This window comes from Gopherus flavomarginatus, chromosome 14 (genome assembly GCF_025201925.1).
Source record: "Gopherus flavomarginatus isolate rGopFla2 chromosome 14, rGopFla2.mat.asm, whole genome shotgun sequence".
Taxonomy (NCBI): domain Eukaryota; kingdom Metazoa; phylum Chordata; order Testudines; family Testudinidae; genus Gopherus; species Gopherus flavomarginatus.
The window spans coordinates 36,662,699-36,689,850 of NC_066630.1; the positions used below are offsets into that span (position 1 = coordinate 36,662,699).

General features: G+C 48.1%; 1 protein-coding gene across 2 annotated transcripts in view; it reads left to right on the forward strand.

The window, feature by feature from the left end:
* CPNE2 (copine 2) overlaps positions 1-27,152 on the forward strand; it is a 176,140-nt gene that overhangs the window by 116,651 nt on the left and 32,337 nt on the right. For both annotated transcript variants that reach the window (XM_050922780.1, XM_050922781.1), the window contains exons 9-13: positions 508-594; positions 1,510-1,569; positions 7,364-7,497; positions 9,174-9,228; positions 22,188-22,239. In XM_050922780.1, coding sequence (XP_050778737.1) covers positions 508-594; positions 1,510-1,569; positions 7,364-7,497; positions 9,174-9,228; positions 22,188-22,239 — 388 coding nt within the window. The remainder of the gene's footprint in view (positions 1-507; positions 595-1,509; positions 1,570-7,363; positions 7,498-9,173; positions 9,229-22,187; positions 22,240-27,152) is intronic.

A 27,152-nucleotide genomic window follows, 5' to 3' on the forward strand; every position in this document is an offset into this window, starting at 1 on the left:
GCAGTGGTTTTCTCTCACCCTCCCATCCTCTTTAGATAACCCAAGGTGAGTGCTGTATTGGGGACAGAAATTAGTGGGTGTGAGCACCTCTATAAATCACTCGCAAGGGTTCTCCAGGTAGGTACTCAAAAAGTAGATACCCTATTATCCCTCCATTGTCAAACAGAGATAACTCATAAGGTTCATTCGTGTCTGTTAAGCACTCTGAAATCCCTGGGCAGAAGGTGCTGCATGGGGTAAAATGGTAGATATTGTTTTAAAGATGAAAAATGATTAAAAATGAAGACTAATATTAACCATTAATTATTGTGAGATGGTTTTGGTTGTTGCAGCAGCTGGCTTACACTGGGAGATTCAGCTGTCGGCTGAGAAGTCCTTAGATCACTGTTCAGCTAGCGTGCCCATGAGCTGCGGACTTGCGGGTAGCTATCCCACACCGAATAGGATGGCCAGCCCTTGTCAGAACGTGGCTTTCACATAGTGTGCTGTGTGTCTTGTTTGTTACAGCTAGAATTAGAATGCATTAACCCCAAAAAACAAAAGAAGAAAAAGAATTACAAGAACTCTGGCGTCATCATTGTGAAATCCTGCAAAGTAAGTGCAAAGCTTTTTAAAAACCCTGTCTCTCAGGGGTCGGGGACGGGGGGGAGGTATAGATATCGTAGGTACGTTAGGAGCAAAATCCCCTGGAAAAACTGGGATGGACCTACTGGTGCAAATTCATTAGTAAAGCGATGCTCCTCTGCTCTCCCAGCAAGAAGTAAAATATCATGGCACCGCCACCTTGGGTCTGGTACCCAATCGTGATGCTGCAGCAGCGCAGTCTGAAGGATTCTGCAGAATTAGGCAGAGCGTGGATTATCAAAGGTTTCTGTGGAGCAGGACAGCATGACTGGATATGTTTGTGCTTCCTGTTCTGACTCTGCCCATCTTGTCACCTCTGGTGGCAGGTCACCCCCTGCTTACGGTAATAACCTACTGAGAAGGAGCAGAGGTCTCTGGTCTGTTTAATTGTAGGAATTCGTACAGAAGCGGGGGAGTAACAAGCTGGTAAGAAGGGGGATGTGGAGTTGGGAGTTGTGCAATCACTGGCTTGGCCATGACTTATTTTAGGATGCAAGGACGTGCGCAATATCCTGAGTGGCCATAAATAAAACGTAATCCTCCCCCGATAATTCTTAAGGCTTGAGGGGGATAAAGCCAGGATTTCACACCACATATTGAGCTCGGTAGGTGTCCAGTTCAAGATGGCAGTCATCACGCTGACACAGGGCCATCTCTCAGCGGCGCTACATTCACTTTTGATATGGACACGGAAGGCTGCCTGGGGAAATCCGGACATTCCTTCACGTTTGCTTCCTCCTGCGAGTCAAGCTTGAGAGAATAAGGGGCAAAATGTCACTTGCTCAACAGTTACGCAACTTTTTGTTAAGCCTTCCAGGACTTTTTTAGTGATGATGAAGGGGGCTGAAATGCAGCTTTGAAAGTCTTTCTTTCCCTTTCTTTCAGATAACCAGGGATTACTCCTTCCTGGACTACATCCTTGGGGGCTGCCAGTTAATGTTTACTGTAAGTATTTTTTGCTGCTCTTTGTCCATCAGCTGTAATGAATGAAAAATGTCATTGGTTGGGAGCTCTGGGCTGGGGTCTGTGCATTATCAGAAGCATTGGGCAAATGTTTTTAAAGGTGATTGGAAGCTCGCTGGTTTAGCCAGGGACATTGGCCTGGCCTGCTTTCCTACAGCAGCCTTGTCCATTATAGTAGCTAAGAAGCCTTGCCTTCACCCTAAGCTTTGTCTGCACTAGGATTTTAGCCACCAGCAGAGCTACACGGATGTATCTGCACCAACGGACCCCCCCAGTGGAAACATAACTTATCCTAGTGCATTGTGATTTTTTTCACCAATGCAACTTCTTCCCATTTCTAACAAGGGTGAGTGGCACCAGCATAAATAGTGACTGGTTTGCCCCAGTGAGACCACATCAGGTGCTGATTGTGGACTCTCAGCCTTTCAGTGCTTCCTCCAGGCTCACTCAGGTGCCACGTATGGCATGAAGAATGGCAGGATTAGCTAAATCGTTTCTGTTGATCACAACTGGCACAAATTGTACATAATTATCACGAATGCACATACCCAATCATAGTGACTATACATGCTTCTTAGGTCAATGGTTACCCAAGCATTTCTGTTGCTGGATCCATGTTCACATTTTTCTGGGTATGTGACCCAAGCAGGGCCGATGAGAGGCAGGGAAGCCTGTATAAATTACCGGGGCCCGGTGGTCCGGAACAAGGCCCGGGGCCCAGCTTCCCCGGCTTCGTTGGCCTTGTTTAGCTGGTCCGCCCTTGCTGGGGGGCCTGAAAAAAAATTTTCACTGGGGTCCGAACCCGCTCTCGGTGGCCCTCGACCCAAGCAATCCTCTCAGAAAGTCTCCCTGACAGCTGGAATTTCTACAGCTCGTACCTCTGAGTCCTGTTTGTCTGCAGATGTGTGTCTCTGATACTCTCAGGAGTGTATCTGTTGGTCAGAATGTCTCACACGTATTGTCCATGGTCCAAGAACCCAGCCCCGCCCCAGTACAGCCAGTATAGAGTAGCCTTTTTTCTGCTTCCTCTTCAAGAGGTGCTGCACCTCCTCTCTCCATCTTGTTTGGGGCCTGCGTGTTTGGATAAACTCAGTTATGTTTTGTTTGGCTCAATTTCTTGGTAGGCTGTTAACTCTCCAGCATGTGACAAACCTTCATCAGTGCCCCGGGCAAATGTACCGTAGTTCAGGTTTGAACAGCTTGGAACCCAGTAAGAAATTAGAATATGTATGATCTTTCTTATGTATCTGTTTCCTGGAATTCTCTGCTATGATACTTCATGGAGTGTGCAGAGGGGGAGGGAGACAGACTTTTTTTTACCAGAACCACAGAGCAGTTTTCAAGATGAACGAAGATCAAACTTCCCCCAGATCCTTCACTCAAAACTACCAAACCTTTTGTGAGGTTTGAAAAAGATCCATTAACTTCTCCCCATTATTTTTCACACTGGCTGCTGCCTCTGCTCTTCCTGGTTCCGGCTCAAAGCGGAAGTGCAGATAGCTCATTGGCCTGCTAAACCCAGGGTTGTGAGTTCAATCCTTGAGGGGGCCATTTATGGATCTGGGGCAAAAATCTGTCTGGGGATTGGTCCTGCTTTGAGCAGGGGGTTGGACTAGATGACCTCCTGAGGTCCCTTCCAACCTTGATCTTCTATGAAAATACTACAAATGACCCTGTTCTTGGAGTCTTGTGTTCCTGAAGATGAGCCAGGAAGCCTTGGGAGTCTCATGTGGGAGACACAGCTCCAGCTAACTCCTGCAGACCTGTGAAGTTCAAAGATGCCTCCACGTTCTTCGAGGCTTTATTCTATCCCAGCTGAATCTCCAGATCGTCTTCTGAGGCTCGCAGTCACTGGTTGGATCTATAGTTATTTTGCCTTGAAGATCTGATCTGATTATTGAGTGGAATTCACTTATTGGGCACATTGCTGACATACGTGTTGCAAGTAATGGGAGAATTTTGGTGTTTCCATTTGCATTTCTAACCCCTCTTGTTTGATCCAGAGTGCGTGTGATTTGTCGGGAGCAACTCGAGAGGAAATGACAGCCCTCAAGTTTAACTGCTTAATAAAATGGATGAGATTTTCCCCCAGTCCTTTTAATTTCTGAAAATTCCTTTTTTTAGTACAGTATCTAGGATTTGTGTGTGCATGCAGCATGTCAATTTTTATTTATTGTCTAAAAAGAGGCGAAGAAGGAAGAGGTGGTGGGGCGGGGAGAGGAAGAATTACCATAGAAACAGAAATGAATGCCAGAGCTTTTTATATGCAGCTCAACTGTTGTGTTAAGGTCTTAGAGCAGAAGAGTGAACAAAAGAGAAAATGACTAAGTTTGCTGGTAACATCAAACTCCTGTGTACATCAGCATGAAAAGCTGAAATCCACCCTATAGTTTAGCGATCTACCGGTAATTGGCCAGCTTTGTTGTTCAGTTTTCGTCAAAGGGAATGTTCCTTTGATTAGCGTTTCAGTCGAGGAGGGTGGTTCTTCATTTATTATCCTGTAGGCACAATCCCAACTTGGGTTACCAGCAGCACCTGCGGGGATGGACTTGAGGAGCCACTGCAGAGAGAGGGCACCCAGAATTATGACAGGCCGCCTGTCGACAAGGGCCTGGTGCCGCCCTGAAGGTCACGTGGTGTCACAGGACACCAGGAGAAACTGAAAGAAGGAAGCAAGAGAAGGGCAGGAAATGGGGTTCTACAAGTGGCACTTCCCGGCCTATCCAATGGCTTTATGCTTCAGGGAATTCACAACTTTAGACCAACACTCATCAGCTTTCATCTACTTGGTTCCCCATTCATCTTCCACTGTTGTGATGCTGCGGGCATTGATGGTGTCTGTATATACATAAGAGGAGAGAGAGGACAGAGACTGGGAGCCAGGAGACACAAGTTTCCTTTCCTTGTCCTGGTGTGCGGCAGGGGAGAATCACTTCCCCGACCCGAGACTGTTTCCCCTCCTGCCCTTTGTTTCGATTGTGAGCTCTTCTGGGTGTCTCGCGGGGTGTCTGTACAGTGCCTAGCACAACAAGGGCTGACCGCAACAAGGGCCTCTGCCTGCTAAGCAGACACAGATACAGGTATACGTGTCATGGTGGAACAACAAAGCCGTGAATGTTAACACTTTGATCGTTCTGTCTGCAAGTGCCCTGACAGGCAGTGGGATACTGCACAGGAGGGCTCGGCATTGAAAATCTGCATAAGCTAGTTTCTGTGTCTAATAAACATCTTTTGCAGGAAATGTGAGGGAAGCCAGTGGAAAGCACAGAGCTCTTCCCAACACCCCCCCCCCACCCGCAATTTCCATTTCTTTGTCTAGAGCATTAATTTGCTTCTGACTTAAGAATCAGCAAACCATTTTGGATAAAATCAGAGCTGACCAGACCCCAGCTGAAAGATGAGGTTAACGTTGCTGTGCTTATCTGTGCGTCCTGGCTTTCCTTGTTTGCATCCCGAACCAAAATACTGGAGTAACAAGAGGCAGTTCCCACAGGTCCTCAGCTACCTCTGCTGGGCACGACCTAGAAAGCATTTCCGTCTTATCGGGGACCTGGAAGTACTGGTGCCAAGTGACCCCTGCAAAGAAAAGAGCAGGCGAAATGAACTTCCATGAGCCAGGCTGATCCCTGATGTAAGTTGGTATCAGTGGAGTTACCCAGGGGTGAATTTGCCTCATTAATTGGGGTGGGCCTAACTCAGAGCTGATGTCACTGGTGATGACTGGTAAGTTTGCATGATTTTAGCTCAGTCACCAGGGAAGTGTGTGTTGGAGGGTTTAGTAGGAATTGCACTTTCCTGGGTTGCTTTTCCTGCTAATACCCTGCCTTTTCGTCCCCAACTGGCCCCAGCTCACCTATGTAGTCACTTTATTAATGCAGAGTGCATGTTAAATGGCATCCTTCTGCTTCGTAATGGGGCCTGATGCACTCTGCTCAGCCCTGGCCAGAGGGAGAACTAGGGGCAGGACAAAGAAGAGGCGGCTGTTGGTGTGTAAGTTTACACTCAGGCTCAGCAGCGGCTCCAGGCACCAGCACTCCAAGCGCGTGCCAGGGGTGGGAAGCCGCGGAGGGTGCCCTGCCGGTCCCTGCGAGTGTGGCAGTCAGGCAGCCTTCGATGGCTTGCCTGCAGGAGGTCCGCCGGTCCTGCGGATTCGGCGACAATTCGGCAGCAGGTACGCTGAAGCCGCAGGACCGGGGACCTCCCGCAAGCAAGCTGCCGAATCTGTGGGACTAGGGACCTCCTGCAGGCAAGCCACCGAAGGCAGCCTGCCTGCCGTGCTTGGGGCGGCCAAAAAGCTAGAGCCGCCCATGCTCAGGCTCTTACTGATTTGCCCGTTGCTCTGTCACTTATGTCCCTTCTGGATCTGGCCCAATCGTTTGAGATTTGCTCGCCCACTAGTGGGATTTCTCCTCTTTCTCCGAACATGCAGAGTAAAATTCAGCTCTGGGATAACACCACTGAATTTGCCTCATGGAGTTTCTTCCTGGGCGTAGCACTTTGGAGTGGGCAAGGTGGAAGCACTGAGGAGCACACCTGCTATTTCAGTCCTTCTGGGTCAGGCTGTAAATAGGACGCACAGAGACGCATGGGGAAGCTCAGCCCAGAAATTTTCAAAAGTGGCCACTGACTTGAGAGGCTTTATTCTTTTGGCACCTGATTTAATCTGCTTTATCCGGGGCCTGATTTTTAACAGATCTTCTGAGGACCTTAAATGAAAATTATCTTCAGCATGTGCCACTGGTGCTCAGCACCTCTGGGAATTAGTCTCATGGTCCTCTAATGGGACACCCAAAAATGACTGTTACACCTAAAACAGCAGCCACTTTTGAAAAATATGGACCCGATCCTCAGAAGGCGTAAAACCTAGACCGAATAGACTCTGGTTTTAATCAACCAAGCTTTGTAGGAAAGCTGGTGAAAAAGAATTGAACTTCTAGAAACTCTCAAAAATTTTGGCATGGGGTGAGAGGTTGGCTTACGTTTTGTCCAAACTGCTTTGCTGATCCCAAGTGAAAATGAAGTAAATATGAGTCAACAGTGTAATGCTGTTTCAAGAAAAGCAAACATCATTCTGGGATGTGTTAGCAGGAGTGTTGTAAGCAAGACACGAGAAGTAATTCTTCGGCTGTACTCCGATATGATTAGGCCTCAACTGGAGTAGTGTGTCCAGTTCTGGGCGCCACATTTCAGGAAAGATTTGGACAAATTGGAGAGAATCCAGAGAAGAGCAACTAAAATGATTAAAGGTCTAGAAAACATGAGCTATGAGGGAAGATTGAAAAATATTGTTTAGTCTGGAAAAGAGAAGACTGAGAGGGGACATGATAGCAGTTTTCAAGTATGTAAAAGGTTGTTACAAGGAAGAGGGAGAAAAATTGTTTTTCTTAACCTCTGAGGATAGGACAAGAAGCAATGGGCGTAAGTTGCAGCAAGGGCACTTTAGGCTGGACATTAGGAAAAACTTCCTAACTGTCAGGGTGGTTAAGCACTGGAATAAATTGCCTAAGGAGGTGGTGGAATCCCCATCATTGGGGATTTTTAAGAGCAGGTTGGACAAACACCTGTCAGGGGTGGTCTAGATAATACTTTGTCCTGCCATGAGTGCAGGGGATTGGACTAGATGACATCTCACGGTCCCTTCCAGTCCTATGATTCTATGATTCATCATGAAAGGGGTGGTGGGGAGACGGTGAAGTTTTCTGTCTGGTCTATAGAGCTGTTAGCTGAATTTATAATGGAGATTTCTACAGGTCTGTGCTTCTGTCATCGAATTCAGGTTGGAATTGATTTCACAGCATCCAATGGGAATCCGCGGGACCCCTCCTCGTTGCACTATATCAATCCCATGGGAACAAACGAATACTTGTCAGCTATTTGGGCAGTCGGACAAATCATTCAGGATTATGACTCGTAAGTACTGCCTCGTCCATTTGGATCACAGCTGCTTGGCCCAGAGTGTTTCCTTCCCTTGGTAGGGTATTGGTAGGGTACATTCCATCCATTGCTAGTGCACACGGGCCACTGGTCTAGTAGGGTGGGGCACTTGACTCTTCACTTTGCTTGCTGCGAGACCTTGGGCAAGTCACTTCCCTTCTGTGTGCCTCGGTTTCCCCATCTGTAAAATGGGTTTAGATACCCACTTAGGTGACACTCTGAGATCTGTGGATGAAAACTGACCTAAATTCAGGTTGTTGTTTCATCCATGTATTGCCTAATAAATACAGAAGAGACTCTCTTTTCTTTTTTGGGGGAGAGGGGAATTCAAGCATAAATGGGATGTAAAAAGTAATCCCATCGCCCTCACACCATCAAAGACCAAGCATTCCCCCTCTCAGGGATAGGTCTGCACTGCAGTCTTAGCCCAGCTCTGTGGGACTGGGACTTGTGGACTTCGTGTTTCCAACCCCATGCTTGAGCATTGTAAACTTGGGCTTATAGTTGCTGGACCTAGGTGTCAGAACGGTGCTAACATGTCCACATTGCACTGTGCAGGCCATCTGACTTGGGTGTGCCCCTTGAGTCGCATCCACACTGCAAGCTGACAGGGACTCAGGCTCTGACTCTCCCCCTTAGCAGAGTCCTAGCACCCAGCTCCTGAGTGCTTACTCACCTGAGTCAGACTGATTTGTGCATGGACAGAAGTGGGGCTTGGGCTCAAATTTGAGTCAGAGCCTGGGCTTAGCATCCAGTGTAGACATACCCTTAGGACTTGTCTACGTGGTGGAGTAATGGTGGCTATGGGGATACGATTTCTAAAATATACGAATGTGTTGCATATTAATTGGTCCCTGCTGATGCAGTGTTAAAGTGCACTAGGGAACCTTAAGTGAGCACTAGCAGAGTCTACACAAGCGTGCAATGCATTAGTGCACTTTGGTAATCACACTCCTGTAGTGTGCACTGCTGCTCCACGTAGACGAGCCCTTACAGTGTGTGTGGGCTGTTGATATGAAAAGCAGATGCCCTCAGCCTAGTATCTTTTACCATAACAGCTGCGCTAACGTGTGCCCGTGTCCCTCGACTAACCTGTTGGGTGGTCCTATAGTGTTGCATAAAATCAATAAATCGAACAACCACAGAAACGTCAGCGTTCTAATACTGGATAATCTATTACGGCCTGATCCTGGGAGCAGGGTTGCCAGCTCTCCTGATTACGATAGGGAACTTTGCAATGGAATAGCTGGTGCTGTTCTTAAACCCCAAACTCTGGAAGTCCCGCAATGACATGAGAATCTCAGCCACGACTTAAAAAGAGAAGAAATTTCTGGCTCTTGTGGTTACAGAGCAAACCTTGAAAACGTGACCCCAGAAGGCTGAAAAACCCAAAGGCTAATAAAGCCCCCACATCTATTGCCCTAAGACTCATGACATATTAAAAAGATAATCTCGCGATTTGGGGTCCGCTTGGGAATGACTGTGGGAAGGTGCCACAGATCTGCAGCGCCCACTGTATTCGGTGACTGCTTCAGGTGTTGGGTACCTTCCAGACTCATAATCCCTTTCATGAGTAAAGAAGTGTTGTTGTATGTTTGGAGTGGGGGTGCAAATTCAGTAACACTTCCTGTTTTGTTTTGGTTTTTTTTAAGAGACAAAATGTTTCCTGCTCTGGGGTTTGGTGCCCAGTTACCGCCAGACTGGAAGGTAAAGTACTCTGCTTGCCATGTGCTCTGCATGTTTAAAATGTGTGCGTCCACTTGAGCAGGAGTGAAGCTGTCTGTGGTTTCCTGAGGGCTCAGGACAGAATGGCTGCCTGTTGCATCTGCAAGAGCTTTTTATGCAGGGGATGGGCTGGGGGGATGGGATATAGAAGGGCTCTGGTTTTCAGGCTTTGGAGAAGGAAACATGATTGTATATGTGCGTGAAGGAGTCGGGGGGAGGGAGACTGGCAGCCAATTTCTCTCTCCCTTTCAAGCTGGCATTAAAGCAGCCACAATGGCATTAATTGGCATAGTCAGCCACTGAGTCACTCTCCTGGCAGGAGGCAGGAATGATTCGGGGAAAGTAGCAGGGCCCACTTGGTAAGTGTGTCAGACAGACACAGAGGAGAAAATAAAAGGGACTGGAAGTGAAATGTCCATTGTGTAACGTTTTACAAGTAGAGTGTGGAAATGGACCTAGCCAGATAGTCATGGGTTTAAAATCTTTACACCTTAAGGATTGCATCTTGTACAGTCTGCGTTCTCAGGTCACTTCCAGTGCTGGCTCTCAGCGAATCTCCTGAAAGCCATGTTGATCTTTGCTGGGAGTAGGCACTCAAATGGTTAAAGCAGACATGGTTCTGCAAATGCACATGCCAAAAAAAAAATCTCTGCTAGCATATGGTGCGGTGCTCGGAGCATCGTTACACAGCCAGCCCAGTCAGCGATTCCACGTTAAACACTCATTTCTGTTTGTTTGCTGTAACGTCCTGCAGAGACTTCGGAGCAGCTGGCAGAATTAAGATCCCAAAGAATTCTTAAGAGCCAGTGCATGCTATAGAAGAAGGCATTTTAGAGTGTATGTGATCCTTCTGCTGAGTTTCTGGCTCTGTCTAAATACTGGGCCGTGTTTGGAACTGCTCTGGTGTCTATGAATGAATTTAGCCCATGGAATCTTGTTGTGTTAAGGCCTGTAGTAAATTAGCACACAACAAATCTCTCTGTGTTTTTGAACAGCACGGGCTGAACACTGAAGCTGTCTGCCTCTCCCCATCACAGTTATTTGTGTTCATTGCATTGTCCTGTTTTTGCGTACATGCAATTTTAGCCTCCGTACACGGAGAAAACACTGACTAGGACCCAGCTTGCTTCTGGCACGGTTTTAGACCGAAGTGGACTACCGCATCTCTGTTTTTGGCTGAGGGAGGGCGCGGGGCACTCAGACTTCAGAACCTGCTCCTGTCCAGTGGGAGAGCAATTTATTGGTAACCTGTTGCCGACCCTGTTGTGCCTTTCTGAGGCCTTTACAGCAGGAGATTTCAGTACGCATCTCTCCCCCGTTTTGTAGTGAAATTATTTCTCCAGCCCCATAAATATGCGTGGTGCTTCAGACAGAACAATGTGGACCCTGCCATAAGGAAAGTAGTCTACGGCTCCAATCCCATGAGTTGGTGGGTGCCTCTGGTGACATCAGTAGGAGCTAAGGATGTTCAGCACCACCGATTGGGTCCGTAGGTGACGTGAGGTCAGGCTGTTTAAAAGTGGTTACGCCGGAAATTCATTATCATGAACAGGCTGTGACCTAAAGCTGGCCTTCTGATGGCTTCAGAGGCATGTCTATGTGGGGCGTTACAATGGTCAAACAAACTTCAGCTTGTGTCCGATGATAGAGCTGTGCTCTCTGTGTCCGTAGTGGGTGGATTGCTACTGCCTGCTAACTAACCCCCCTCGCTCGGAAATGTTCTGCTTCTGGACGGCGGAGACATCCCAGCAGTGCCCATCATGGCCCGTCTAGCGAGCAGGACGTTCCACCAGCCCTGGCGCTCTTTGTACGGCAAGCGAAACTCTCCCATTTCCAGACACGGTGCCTTCTTTGCGGCCTTGTAGTTTTTCTGCTGACCTCAATGGGCCTTGGATTGACTCCTGCACTGAAGCAGCAAAACATTTGAGTAGTAGGAAAACTGAACAGTGGGGTTTGTGAGCTGTAGAAGAGATGATCTGGAGGCTCCATACTGGAGCATTTCAAACTGCGCAGGCTGAATCGTTAGAGAATACACTGTCGGCACGGGCTAGATGGCCTAACAGGTCTTTTCTCATCTCTGATTTTCTACTCTATTGAGCTGTGCGCTTCATAACCCAAGGCGAGGATGCTAAATGTTGAGCAAGACCTATGTAACCTGGTTTTTACGATGTTCAAACAGTCTTTAAAATGCACCAATCTGGGACATAAATTAACCTCCCATCCAGTCTCTGGGGCTGGCCGGACATCCCTTCCTTCAGGAAAAGTGTTGCTAGCCCAGAGGCCAGAGAGCCTGAGTCAGAGCCCTTGGCCTTTCTCTCTCCCCAGCTCCAGCAGCCGAGAGTCGAGGAGCTCACAAAGCTTTTGTCAGATTCCTGGCAGAGACTGAGATCGGAGCAGTCATTTCGCTTCTCCGTGTGGAAAATCACAATTGTCCTGTGGAAAAGTTTGGCTTTTCAGAAAGGGCATTTACTAAAAATCATCCAGTCAGCTCTACCCATCTCCTTTCCATTGACATGCATGAAATGCCCTGGGCTATGTCCTGCAGGGCTTATAAAGGGAGGTGGTTTTAGATGTTTGTTTTCTCATGCTCGCCTTGCATTGCAATATCAGGAGCAGAGGAAACTCCCTAAAAATGGAGAGGCCACGGGCGCCTGAACCGTGGCCCCACCCTGGCACCTCCTCCCAAACCCTCACCCTTGTGCTGCCTCTTACCTCGAGGCCCCACTCCTGTGCCACCTCTTCCCCCCAAGGCCCTGCCCCTCTGCTCGCTACTCTCTACCCCTCCCCCCGTCACTCGCCCTTACAGCCGGTAAAAAGCCCTCCCACTTTTAAAAGTGATGGGGTCGTGGCACTCTGCCCCCCCTATTCCAGCACCTCTGATTGCAACCCACCTTAGCTTTAAAGACAGGCCTTTACCTGAGCTGATACCGCTGAGTGATTTTTTTCCATCTCTCTGTTTGAAAACTACCCAGCTGGGGAGCGTCTGGATTTCTACCCTCAGTATTGATTTGATGGCGCTTTACAGATGAATAAAAAAGAAAGCCCTGTCCTGAAAAATGTATAGTCCAGTGGCTCATTCCTGCCAGAAGTAATTCCTCTACGGGGTGCCATAACAGTCAATAGGATTGCATGCCGAAGTCATGGTTTGTAGGACTACAGAGGCAGAGTTGTCACGGCCCAGTGGCAAGATCGCTGGACTGGGACTCGGGAAAAGAAGGGGTTGTGTTCCTGACTCTGCCACTGGTGTGCAGCGTGAGCTTGAGCAAGTCACTTCACCCTGCCTGTACCTCTATTCCCCTCCTACACTTGTCTATTTAGATTGGGTCTCTTGCAATGTATTTGTACAGTACCTAGTGCGATAAGGTCCAGTCTTAGATAGGGCCTCTAGGTGCTACTATCATCCTAAATTAGATCCTGGTGTCACAGGAGATGATAATAGAGACTGGAGGAATGGGAGGCAAAGGTTCCACCCATGAGTTCCAGTGATGCGCATGTCTTTAGGTTATCTTATAGTGTCACTTTGCACATCTGTTGGCTGAAAAATAGCTTTAATTTTCAAAATGACATTTCGCTGCTACTCTGCACTGTGCTTTAAAAACTGCTCTGAAATGGCCCCAGCGTTTTCATTACTAACTGGCTCCTGGAATGGCATGCAGCAGACAGAAGTGGTGCCAGGGTTTTTGCTGCCCTAGGCAGGCAGCATGCCTCCTCTGAGCATTTGGCGGCGGGGGTCCTTCCGCTCCACATCTTCAGGGCACTTCGGCGGCGGGTCCTGGAGCAAGTGAAGGACCCACTACCGAATTTCCGCCGAAGACCCGGAGTGGAAGGACCCCCTGCCGCTGAATTTCCGCTGAGGGCGGCAAAACACTGCCCCTTAAATCCTGCTGCCCTAGGCGACCGCCTAGGTTCGCCTAGTGCAAGTGCCGGCCCTGGCAGCAGCTCTGTTAGCTGCTCTTTTTACTGTGCCCGAGCTTGCTGCACACTCTTCCTGCCAGCATTGTTCTGCCCTAGCCCATCGGGGTTTTACGCTGGGTGGACTTTGTTCATGCAGCCTTTGGTATCTTTGGAATACTCACTTCGGGGGAGGGGAGGTGTGAGAGAGCTTATTGCTTCACACTCACACTTCCCTGGTCCTTCTCGCATGAACAGAGAGCAACAAGACCCGAAGTCCGAAGGTGCAAACAATTCGATGTTTATTGGGGTGAACTTCCAGCAAGCTTTAATTCAAGTTCCTTTTCCTTATTTTCGAATCCCAACTTACTTCCTGTTTGCCCCTAATTTATATAGTAATATTCTCAGCTATACCTTAACCAATCATTCTACTAAAATTTACTTAACCAATCCTAACGTATTGTAATATGATTAGCTAACCAATTATATCCCACCACCTTAATTAGTTTACACCCAGCAAAATTAATTATACAGAAGACAGAAACAATCACAGAACCAGACAGAGACCATGCAAATAAACATACAAAACAATACAGAAGTGAGGATTTCACAACTACATCTATAGAGACCTAAGAGTTTTACAGCTACATCTATACAGACATAGGGGTTCTCCACTGTGTCTATTGATAAGTGAGTTCTTACCAGACAGAAAACTATCAAACTAAATTTCCTTTTACATGTTTTAGGCTCTTCCCTTTCTCTGGAGGTGATAGTTCGAATCACCTTCGTAACAGCCCCCGATTGCCTTATTTCAATATGACTAGTTTGGAATGTGAGGATGTGACCATACATTTCCCAGTTTATAGCTGGCCTCTGCTGCTTAGCTGAAGAACCAAGCCTCAGACTGTCACAGTAAGAGAAGGCCATTACACAGACAGACAGTGATTTTTGATTCTTTCTTTTATACCTCTATAACTAGCTAAGTCAGTAGTCCCCAACCTTTTTGTGGCCAGTAGCACATTCATGTTTTCAGAAAAGTGTGGCAGGCGCCAACAATTTTTGAGGGCTTATTTTGTATTTGTACATTAAATAATACAAAAAACATCATATTTAATATTACATCATATGTGAATCCATAAGATAAAAAGGGTAATTTTACATGTAAAAGGTATTAATTAAATTATTCGGCAATTACTCTCTCACCTTACCATGTGAATTTGCTCTTTTTTATCTACCTGGAAGAAAAATTAAGGAGTTTTTACAAAATAAATATCATCAACAGTTTTCATCTTATTTATTTTAAAAAAATAAAACATTGTTGAACTGCTGGTCCAAATATATTTATTATTCTTACTGTAACATTGAATGAAGCCTGCAGCCCTGGAGTTCTCTATCCCTGGCAGGCACAGGGCCGTGGCTTCTTTCCCATGCTGGGCATTAGGCAGGCACACATAAATGCCCCGGCAGGCGCCATGGCGCCGCCAGGCACCGCGTTGGGGACCACTGAGCTAAGTGATAAGAATACACCTACATTCTTAAAGTATAGGCCTTTGCAGAAAGGCCTGAGTATCTATATCCTAACAGGAGGGTTGTTCCTAAGCAAATGGAGTATGGGCTGAAGAGACCACAGTGCCAGCTCTGAAGATCCAAGTTTTCTGTCCCCGGATTGCAGGGTGGGGGGTGTTGTAAGTGGACAGCCACCATCTTGGCAGACATACTGGGGACCTCATAAACTGCAACAGCTTGAGATAAGGAGCCAGGCTCTGTAGCTGGGGGCTGTATCAGGCTCCCACCTAGGGTGACCAGACAACAAGTGTGAAAAATCAGGACAGGGAGTGGGGAGTAATAGGAGCCTATATAAGAAAAAGACCCCAAAATCCTATCCCTATAAAATTGGTCACCCTACTCTCACCCTCGGGGCACTGGGCCCAGTGGGATGCATAATGCCTTGACCAGTGGACTGCACCATTTCCCCCCACACTGGTGGGACAAAGTGCCCCAAGGCTGCCCACCTCTAAGGGTGATAGGTAGGGCCCTACCAGATTCACGGTCCATTATGGTCAATTTCATGGCCATAGGATTTGAAAATAGGTACCTTTCACATGTTCAGATGTTTAAATCTGAAGTTTCAAAGTGTTGTAACTGTGGGGGTCCCAACCCAAAAGGGGATGAGGAACGTTGCAAACCTGTTGTAGGGGAGTCATAGGATTGCCACCCTCACTTCTGTGCTGCCTTCAGAGCTGGACTCTGAAGGCAGCAACTGCAGAGCTTCCTGCAGCCTCAGGAGGTTCCCAGAGGTGGAGGTGGGTCCGATCTCCACACGCCCCGCCCCCCCAGAGCAGCTGTGCAGGAGATGGACAAGTCCTGTCCCCCCACTGCCCAGCTGGAGCTAGGAACCCCCTTTGCTGGGTTCGCCCCTAGACATTGGATTTCACAGGGAAGGGTTTATTTAACTGTCCGTGACACGTTTTTCACAGCCGTGAAATTTGTAGGACCCTAGTGATAGGGTAATTCTGGCCATTCAATTCCTAGCCTCTCTTCTGAGTGTCAGCGAGGGGGGCAGTTCTGATGGTTATACAGCATGGACAGGTGGCTACTAGGACCTAGAGTGAGAACATTAACCCTTTTGACATGCACCATCAAACAGCCATCAGTGGGCCACTTGGGGGTTCGTCTACACTGCAGTTAAAAACCACGGCTGGACCATTTTCTCTCTTATGCTTTTTTCAGTATGGGATTACCTAGGGAGGTGGTGGAATCTCCTTCCTTAGAGATGTTTAAGGTCAGGCTTGACAAAGCCCTGGCTGGGATGATTTAGTTGGGAATTGGTTCTGCTTTGAGCAGGGGGTTGAACTAGATGACCTCCTGAGGTCCCTTCCAACCCTGATATTCTGTGATTCTATGAACTTGATGCAGTTTCTCTTCTGTTGATTATTCAGCCACAAAGTCCCATGGAGATAAAATGGTTGGTTGCATCAGTGACTTAGTTACTTACAAAAATGCACCTACCATGTTCTCTAGGCGCATGTACAAAAAAATACTGCCACACCATACGCCCATCACAAGAAACTCAGGGCACTTTCCTTTCAAGTCAACCCTTCTGGAAAAAAGCCTGAGTACCATAGAGAGGCCTTGCAACTTGCCCCAAATGGCTTTGTCTTCCCTAGGGGAAAAAAGAGTGTTTGTAGGGTGTTAGATACTGGGCTGAAATGCTAGTGTGGACAAGGCTGTGGAATTCTAAGCCCTGATAGCTGGTCAAGGACCCTCTGCAACACACTAGCCTTTCCACACCCTGTCTAAACATGTTTTTCCTAGTGTAGACGTGGCCAATGTCAGTCAGCTCTGGATGGGGGCCAAAGGGAGAAGCAAATTCCAGTGTGGAGGGAACCTCACTGGGCATGTCTACACTACAAAATTAAGTCAAGTCGACGTACTGCCACCGCAGTCATTAAAGCGATGCTTCATGTCCACACTGTGCTGCTTCTGTGGGTGGTGCGTGTCCTCACCAGGAGCGCTTCCGCCGACTTAACTGTGTGGGACATGGTGGGGCATTGACAGATGAAGCTCCCCCCAGCCCCGCTCTGCCCTGGGGTTGAGACCTGGAGCCATTTGCCCCATATAAGTCCATTGCTACAGCCACCCTCTCCCCCACCAAAATTAGTTCATACCCTCCTTATCTTGGCATGGGGCCTGCTGCTGTCCTGATCCTAGTGCTCTGCTGTAGGAAGCCCTTAGTCAGCTCGGGCTGTAGCTGTGAACAGGCGATGTAAGTAACACAGTGTCCATACAGACACGGCATTGCCCTAACTACATTGACCTAAGCGCTGTCTCTCTCATGGAGGTGGAGTTAGTAAGTTGATGTTGTGGGCGACATACACTGGTGGGAGCTACATTGTAATGTGGACGCTTACACAGTTACCTAACTCTGTAGTGTAGACCAGGCCATTGCTAGGCTCCGTTCCCCTTCCCTCCCTGCTCCCTCCAGCCATACAGCTAAAGTAACTCAGCTGAGATGCACAGGGCCCCAATCGTGAACATCAACAGCTAGTGTTCAGTCTGACAACAAATGGGTAGCTTGTGCTATGGAGAGCGCCAGGGTGCCATGTTCCATGCATGCTCTGGCTGGCTTCTGCTCTCGCTGAAGTTACCCAATAATCTTCAGCTACAATACTGGGATCTGCCGTTCTGCACTGGTGCAGCTCCTCCAGTAAGGACAACGGTGGGAGTGGTATGGTAGGCAGGGGAGAGGTGTGCTGTCCGACATTGCTCTGTTGCCAGTGGAGCCGAGAGAGGAAGGCTTGGTAACGAAACGCTCTCTGAAGAATGGTTTGGGTATGTTGCTGGAAGTGTTTGAGTGACATGACGTTGACTTACCATATGCTCCAACCTCCTTTGTCTCTTCTTTCTCCATCACTTCTCTGTGTGAGGTTTTTGACCACACTGGGTCTGATTCTGTGGCCTGCATGCAGGCAGACTGCCATTTGATTGCCTGTAGATCAGGTTCTCAGTGTACACCTTGGAGATGATTCATCTCCCCCTCATCAGTCCATGTCACTCCTGTCTGTCATGTCACCAGTTTCAGTGGGACAAATCTCCGTAAACAACTTGCAGTGAATAATTCTCCCACCAGTTGTTTTGACTGACAGAAACCAGAAATTGAAAACATAATGGGACTGAAGAGAATATGGAAGCTCCAGATGCATCATGTGCTGGTTTCTCTCTGAATATTGCCACGCTGCTCAAACTGCTGAGATGTAATCTGGGCAGGGGCCAAGTCTGCATTGCTGTTTGTAAAACCTCTAGCCCAGCACTGGCACTGTCTTAATAATAATTTCACAGTCCGGATTCCAGTCCTCTTCACATTCAGAATGGAGAATTCCAGAATTCAAGCCTTTAATGAATATATGGAAACGAAGGGCCCTTAATTCCCACTGACTCGATATAAAACTGTGGCCATGTTGATTTTGATGCTCTGGGTATTGAACCCTGGACCTTTGACACCAGAAAATAGACCATTCGGTCCCGATCTGCAGTCTTTGTGCTATTTTATTGCTGGGTCTTTGGCCCTAGCTCTGGCAAATGAGCCTTATTCATCTCTTCCAGCGCTCCTTGCTCATTTCAGTCTTGGGTCTGCAGCCCTCTGCCGCTTCAGGTGTGGACTCCCACATGTAACTTGCTCTGCCCAGATTTTCCTGATAGTCAAAACCAAAATGCCCATTACTCACTGAGATCACAGTCTGGTTTTAAGACAGGTTCTCTAATAGGAGTTTCCCCCCTCCTCCCCAACTGTCGCTCCGTCAATTTTTACATAAGACCCCTCGCACGTGTAATAAAATGTACATGCAGCAGGTTAAAAGTGACCACAGAGGAGTGTGACTCTCCTACTGTGAGGACCAGAATAGAAATGGGGAAGATCATTAAAGAGAAAAGTCATATAAATCATGCTTTGTTCCCGTGATGTGCTTGTTGCCATGGTGCTGCCAAATGCTCTCAAAGAACCAATATGAATACGATATTTTGCACACAAATGGAAATGTCAAAGAACATCTTGAAATTCTAGCGTCTCCAGAAGGAGAACCTCAAGGCTTCTCGCTGTCGGAGATGGGAGAAGGAAGCAGGTGGGTTTAGACTTCAGTGGGAAGACACAGAGGGTATATGGCATTGGCTGGATTTTTGTTCAAAATCCCATCCCTCAACCCCATGCCACTTAATGCCTTGCGTGAGATCTGGGTTCCCGGGTAGACTCTGGAATCCGACCTGATTTAATTTCTGAGCTGATAGATGAAGGCTCCCAAAGCAAATGTTGTTGTTTGTTTTATTATTCTTGGTATTACAGTGGCACCCAGGGCCTCCATCAGATTTTGGAGGCTTTGTACTAATAGTGCCTTAAAAAGAAGTGTACCTAGACCAGACAACAGAAGTATGATCCCCATTTTACAGCTAGGGAAACTGAGACTTGCCCAAGGTCCCCATCGAGCTAGAAATTGAACCCAGGTCTCCTGAGTCCCAGTCCTGGACCTTATCCACTGGCTATCTGTTCCTCTGTCCACTCTAAAAGCAGCACTTATACGCACCGTCAGCCTGAAGACAGTGCTTTTGCTGGAGACATCCTGAATGAACTAGAATGGCCGCGCCCACCTTTAGCCCCGAGTTGTGAGAAGGAGTGTTTCTGGTCGTGTTGGGAGGGAGGGGGTTATAGAAGCACCTTGACTCCTTCCCTTCCAACCCTGCTGCCAGCTGAGCCAACCCAGTGGTTTGGGAGCAATGCCCTGTGCAGCTCGCTGGGAGAGACTCGTTCCGTTTCTGAGCATACTCCTCATCTGGGAGAGCTGCAGCATACGGCTGGGGGCAGGGGGAAGGTCAGGGCCTTCTAACCAGCTGAGCAGTCTGATCCAAAGCCCGTTGAAGTCAATGGGTTGCTTTCCACTCACTTCAACCGGCACTGAATGAGCCCAAAGGAACTGTTGTTGATTGGCTCTGCAAAGGGCTACGCCGTCCGTTCTCCTCATCTGGGAAGCCCAACGCCCTTAAAGATAGGAGGGGGGCTACACTGGGAAATATCAGGAGGCTCGAGAAGTGGAAAGGGTCTTAGTGCACAATGCTGCCATTGTAACGTCGTCACCTTGCAGTGTGCTCTCTGGTGCACAGGCCTGGTGTGTAATGTCTGCGGAACGCTGCCAGCCAAGGGAAAGCCGCATTACAGAGCCCAGTCACTGAAGATTTGGCACATGCTTGGGTCACCAGGTCAGGGCTTGTGCATATGAATGGCAGCATTATTCATTGCCCTAAACAAGCATGAAGAGCCCCGGAGAGGAAATGGTAACATTACCTTGTGCAACAGCTAATCGGCTTTAAACACAGAAAAGAGTTCTAGAAGTTTTTTTCCACGGAATCTTACAAAAAAAGGAAATTGTCTTATTCTCTAGATAGCATGTATTTTAAGTGGAGATGGGGGACATGGTGAAGCAGAGAGATCTGTATTTCCCTGGCAGTCTGGAAAGTTTTTGTGTTCTATACAGGGATAGTTAATGCTAACTTCCCTTGAAACTTAAGGTTTATTTCATTGGTTTTATTAATATTTGTGGACTGCAGCACCCTGTGTCTGAGGATATCAAGGCACTTTGCATACATTAATTAACCCTCAAAACCCGTAAGAGATGGGGGATTTATTATCCCCAATGTCGCCGGTAAACTGAGGCTGCATCTTCATATTTGGGCACCTGAGATCAGTGGCCTAAATAACCGGCCTAATTGTCAGAAGTGTTGAAAAAGGGAGTTGGGGATGCTCAGCACTGCTGCTAGTCAGACTAGTTATTTAGGTGCCTACATTTTCTCCTCTGAGTTTGACAGTTAAGCCCTAAGTGAATTGCTCACCCACAGCAAATCACTGGCAGAGCTCGTTAACGAGATCCCGAGTTGTAGCCCAGCCCTTGTACTAGAACCAATGCATCGCACTCTCCGGTAGCAGTTAGGCTAAAGAAAGTGGTGCATCTCTCTGTTGCTGATCTGTCTAATCTGAGAGTCTCTGTAGTATCCATAGTGTCCAATCTGCATAGTGAGATTGTTAGTGGGTCTCAAAGAGTCACTCCTCTCTTCCGATTTCTTTAGGCCTCGTCGGAGAACAGTACATGCTGATTAATTCAAAGCATCTGCTACTGCAAGGGTTTCCAGCCTCTTTCATAGCATCACTTCCCACTCTGTCCCTCACTTCGGGTCTTTCCCTGATGGGCCTTAGAATCACCAGGGCATTTCAGTGGAGTTGTTGCAGGAAACAGGGCAGTGGTTTCTGGCAATCACCAGTCCAGAGCTGCTGAGCAAATCTTCTACACTGGAATGGCAGAGATGGGCACTGAGACCTGGCTCCGTCTGCGTTTCATCGACTGTTCCTATCACTCTGGGATACGTCGTGCTCTCACGCTTGTGCACTCCCCGGGGAGCCCGCTTCCTGAGTCTTTCATTCATATGGCATGAGCAGAATTATTAGGAGCAATAAAAGCAAGCGTCTTTTAATGTAATTGATGCTGGGAGTAGCTTCCTGAGGAGAGCTTTGCAATTAGCATTGCTATTAATTTTGCAAATGGCTGGGCTGAGCCGCCACGTAACTGATAGGAAACGCCAGGCACTCTTCAGTTGCCAGCGTCCCAAGGAATCCCATTTCGGAAGCATCTCCCCATTTCCGGAGAGGTGAATAATTCCTCCCACATGGTGTCAGTTGCCTGAAGACCTTGAGTGTCTCTTGCTGCTGCCTAGGAGGGTGGGCTTCCTTAAGTATTTTCCTTGACGGTTGGGAAAGCCAGTCCCAGCAATTCCAGGAGTTACCTCTGTCACTTGCTCTCCAGTGCCAGCTTGCAAAGGGATGGGGAACAGGGACTGTGTCTACAAGTAGGACATTGTGTCACGTGATTAACATTGTTTGAGCCTTTTGTGACTTTACATGGAATTAAAGTCACTTCTTCTAGCGAGTTTGATTCTTGGTGGGGTATGTGAGAGATGTGCCAGCAGATTGGCCTGGCTCCGCGGCTCTGCCCACATCCTCAAAGATTATGTAGGTGTCTAGCTCCCACTGAGGTCAATAGGGGCTAGGTGCCTAAACACCTTTTGAGGATCTGGGCCTTTCTCCCTGTGCTCATCCTCCAGGTAGGCAAAGGGAAGCAATATGGACACACCCAGTTTCTTCCTATTCACTAAGGAGTTAGTGATGGGAATCCCAATTTCACAGGAATTTGAGTGGAGATTTAGTCAAAAGGCCTTAAGGCAAAAGAAACTATCCCAGTCCCCCAAAGCTACTGAAGTCTGCCTGTGTTAATTTTCACTTTTCCTACACTTGGCATAGCTGGGGGCATAGGAAATGTTGCAGACCCAGCATGGGGAATTAATAAATCGGTGACACTGCCAAAACAAAGCAAGACTTCCTTTGGGGAGTGTAGGGGAGTTCTGCCCATCAGACCCAAAAACTGCCTTACGTTCTTTTGCCAAGCCTATTGCCAGAAACCCCACTTTGTGCATAGTTCCCATATCAATTTGGGTTGTTTTGTTTTTTCCTCCTCCAGGTATCGCACGAATTTGCCATTAACTTCAACCCCACCAACCCATTCTGTTCTGGTAAGTACATATGTGGGCCCAGACCTTTCCGGCTTGGGGACCTGTATTTACTGACTACTAGGACTTGTTACCTCCCCTGTGGTGTCTTCCAAAGAGCAGTGGAGCAGGTCCAACTAAGTCTTCGGAACAACTTGTGTTCGAGCAGTGCAGCGTCCTGGAGGCTCATAGAACAAAGAGCACTGCGTGCCTCCTGTACTTTTAAAAGTCCTCTTGAAGTTGAAATTTGGTTACAGTGACTTTCACAGATCCCATGATAGATTTAAAGCCAGAAGGGACCATTATGATTCTCCAGTCTGACCTCCTGCATAACACAGGTCTTAGCAAAAACTAGGACAATCTCAAGTGAGCTCTCTCAGCCCCTTGTACTTGCAGAGAACACCTCTAGTATTTGTGCTGTACCTACTTCACTAAGTCACTATCCCATTGTCCTGATTTGTCAGAGAGCTTTCTATGGTACTGTTCTTTATTTGTATTACGGTAGCATTCACAGACCAGAGGCCCGATGTCCTAGGCACTTGTAACAACGTATGGAGTTTGCCATCTAAATAATATAGACCAAAGGCAGGTCTACACTTAAAACGCTGCATCATCACAGCTGCAGCACTTATGTGAAGATGTCTTGCCTTGATGGGAGAGCTTCTCCCGCCAGCGTAATTAATCCACCTCCCCGAGAGGCGGTAGCTATGTCGATGGGAGAAGCTCTTCCATCAGCATAGCGCTGTCTACACGGGGGGTTAGGTCGGTGTAACTGCGTTGCTCACGGGTGTGGATTTTTTACACCCTTGGGCAATGTTGTTATACCGATTCAGATCTGCAGTGTAGACCTGGTCTAATAAATTGGATTAAAGTAATCTAATATCCAGGTTCCACTTAACTCTTTACAGGGTTAGCCCATGTGTCTCCACAGTGCACTTGCTCAGCTTTGTCATCGTGGGTCAGTATTACTTCTGTTATTACAGATGGGGGAAACCGAGGCAAAGTGACTTGGCCCACGGTCACCTGGAACTAGAACTCTGTCTTCTCCCTGAGGCTGTGCCTCCAGGCGTGCGTACTGGCAGGGGTGGGAGGATGGAGATAACGACTTGACAAGACTGATAGTCCTGATTCTGCTGGCTGGAGAGAGGGAAGATGGTCCAGTGATTAGGGCACCAGTCTAGCACTCATGAGACCCAGGTTCAATTCCCACCTCTGCCACAGGCTGCCCTAGGCAAGTCACTTAATGCTTCTGTTCCCTCAGTTTCCCATCTGCTAATGGGATAATCTGATAACAGCACCGCCCTACCTCCTGGGGATAGATAGTGAGACTGTGGTACTCAGATGTTCTGGTAATGGGGGACAGATAAGTACCTTCAACAGATGTTGCTGGTCAGTGATGTTAATAATTGTAACTCTGCAGAACCACAGTGCCGGTATCCTCCATAAACCTCTTGTGCTAGTGTAGCCTTTTATCAGACTGTTAAACCAGTACTAAACGTTTAGATTAAATGGGAATACATTTCTCTGATTGGTAAACAGAACAATGCAAGATATTATGCTCTATTTGCATGTCTGTGCATATGCACAGAATAATGGTTGAAGTACTATTTGACATACATGCTTGGGTGGCACGAGTCCTTATTACCTCTTGGTAATGACATAATAAATTTTAGGTTGCCACATTATGTCCTATCTTCTATTCATGATAAATTGCCTTAAATCAAAAGGGGGGAGGTGAATTTCCCTGGAAATGGGGCATCTGAAGATAGCACGGATCTGATTGGCCATGGGTGGTGTTGATTGCATTGTTCTGGAGTGCCATTCACAGTTGAACATTCCTCTCTGCAAGAAAAAGCTGACGGGGAATGTTTCAGCAGAAACTGTGAAATAGTTTAAATTGTCATCAGTAGGCTTCAGATTCAACATCCATCTGAGAGGAATCTCTGGATCTGACGTCCTTGCTACGCTCCGGGCTATATGTGCAGACTCGGACAGCACTGCACTGGGTCATGTTCAGACAGTTCTCTTTCTATTCGGAAGTGGATATCAAACTCGTTCTGTGGAAAGAGCCAAATTATGTCAGATTATGCCATTATACTACCCTTGAAGCACAGTGGAGGTAACAATGGGACGCTTTCACAAATATCAAAGGGAAGAATCTGACGCTAAACCTTTCATTCATAAAATGAGAGAAAATAGTGCCAGGCCTCGTAGAACTAGTGCTGTCTTTCTGCTCTGTGTTTGCTCATTTTCGCATGGAATTACCCAGTTTACATATACAATCACAGTAATTCTGTGCATAAATTAGGTGCACAACTGAATATCAAAGTTTTATATTTTATAAAAGGGTTTAGTGTCACAATTAGGGTTAAGTGTTAACACCCCCACTGAAATGAACAGGGCAGTTCAGACCTCTCAGAGCTATTGTTGCAGACTCAGGCAGGTACCACAGCATCCATTCTGCTCTGTGCACACTTGGAAGGTTTTCTTGGCAGTCATAGCAACATATTTGGTAAATTGAAAGCTTGCCAAAACTTACTTCAAACTGTAGCAGGCTCGGGGGTCTCCCCCCGCTGTATTACAGGTGGGATTTTCAAGAGCATCTAAGTGACTGAGGAGCACAAATCCCATTGACTTTCATGAGAGTTGAGCATCTGAGTCATTTAAAATAGACACTTAGACCCAGATCCTGCAACTTCTTGCATGCAGGCAGATTGCTGTGCTTAAAGGGGAGCCCTGTCGACTCCACTGATTCTCCAGGCAAGGCACAGCAGCCCTCATGCATAAAGGTGGTTGCAGATTAGGGGTCCTGCTGGTAGCTGAAATTATGCATATGGCAGCTGGGCCCACCGTGACTCTACTGTAATAATTTATCACTTGGAATCAGCTATATTCAAACATAAGAATGGCCCTACTGGGTCAGACCAAAGGTCCATCTAGCCAAGATACTCTTTTCTGACAGTGGCCAATGCCAGGTGCCCCAGAGATAGTGAACCTAACAGGTAATCACCAAGTGATCCAACCTACCCACACCCACCCTAGCTGCCCTGCCCCATTCTTTGGAGCCAAAGCCTTAACCCATCAATAAGAAGGGGAGAGAAAATGATTAGTTCCAGTTGATATTTATTGTGTGTGTGTGTGTGTGTGTGTGTGTGTGTGTGTGTGTGTGTGTGTGTGTGTGTGTGTGTGTGTGTGTGTGTGTGTGTGTTCAGAGACAGATAGCTGTAACTTTTGCATGAGTGCACTTTAAAAGAGAGGTGAAGGGATGGAAAAGAATGGAGCTGAGTTCAGGACACAGTTGGAAATCGAACCTCTCAGTGTGGCCGCATTCATGTCTTGCATCTGTGCAAAGACTTTGGCGGAGGCTGGTCTCCTAGGTGATCAGAGCACAGATGACCCTCGAGGGAATCGGCGTCACACTGTTCCAGTCAGGCTGGAAGGCGGTGTCGTCAGCTAGTGGTCTGAAGCTACAGGCATGAAATAGCCTGTGTGTTTCCTTTTTGTGTGTCTTTACTCCTAGATATTTCCATTTGAGCACTATAACAGTCGCTTGTCCAAGCGGCTTAGATTCTTGCTTCCCGTCCGGCCACAGAGTTGGGCGTTGCATGTTAGCAGAGCATTGAGTTTAAAGCCATATTCGGTCCTCTGATGTGAGTGGGTGGCTCCCTTTTGAAATTCCAGCTCGCTTTGCACCCATGTTGCAGAGCAGAAGTTGGCCTCGTTATTTCAGAAGTGAGGAACTTTTTTTAAAAAACATTTTTCTCGGCTAACTAAGGCAACAAGAGAGAATACAGTAATCCAAGCCACTTGCATAACCTGAGCTTGTAAATCTACTAGCAACCGTAGAAGTGCCCTGCAAGCTGGTGGGAGAGTTCAGACAACGGACGTGGTAGGGATAGACCAATGTAATCCTTATCGTACGATCACTCATGGCAAACGGTCAGTAAGGAGTCCGCTCCAGGGATGGATTCTTTCCTTGCCTAGCCTGAGCTGAGGCAGTCCTGTATCCCTAGTCTAATGTGCTGACCAGCATGTACACACCTGAGCAGAGCTATCAGTAATGAAAGCAGAAGAGCCTCCTGTAACTCACAGAGCAGAGCAACACTTTCAAAACTTCAGTGAAACTTTTTGGTTCAAGTTTCCAGCCAGACTGTTCCTGTGACTGCGGCTTCTCTCCACCACTTTCCCGCTTTATGGCTGTCTCAGTTCTTTCTTAGGCATGGTGAGATTCTTTCAAGGCATTTACAGGGATGCCCGGGGGGGGGCAAGTGGGGCAATTTTCCCCAGGCCCCGGGCCCTGCAGGGGCCCCCACGAGAGGTTTTCGGGCCCCTGGAGTGGAGTCCTTCACTCGCTCCAAGGGCCCTGGAAAACTCTCAAAGGGCCTGGGCTCCCGGAGCTTCTTCCACTCCAGGCAGGGCCAGTGCAAGGATGTTTCGCACCCTAGGTGAAACTTCCACCTTGGGCCCGCCCCCGCCCTGAGCCCCCCCGCCCCGTAGCAGCTCCCCCACCTCCACCCTGAGGCGCCCCCCTTGCGGCAGCTCCCCCACCTCCACCCTGAGGCGCCCCCCTTGCGGCAGCTCCCCACTCCCCACCCTGAGGCACTCCCCCACCCCAGCTCACCCCTGCTCCGCGCACGAGCACCCCAAGCACGCCGTCACTGCTTCACTTCTCCCGCCTCCCAGGCTTGCAGTGCCAACCAGCTTAGGCGCCGCAAGCCTGGGAGGCGGGAGAAGTGAAGCAGCCACGGCGTGCTCAGGGAGGAGGCGGGGTAGGGGTGAGCTGGGGCGGGAAGTTCCCCTGGGTGCTGCCCCCCCCACACTTGCTGCAGGCGTGTTCCCCGCGCTCCCCTGCTCCAGCTCCCTCCACCTAAATACCAGCGGTGACTTGGCTGCCGGGGTCGCTGCTGAAGAAAATGGCCCCCCCCAAATCCCAGGCA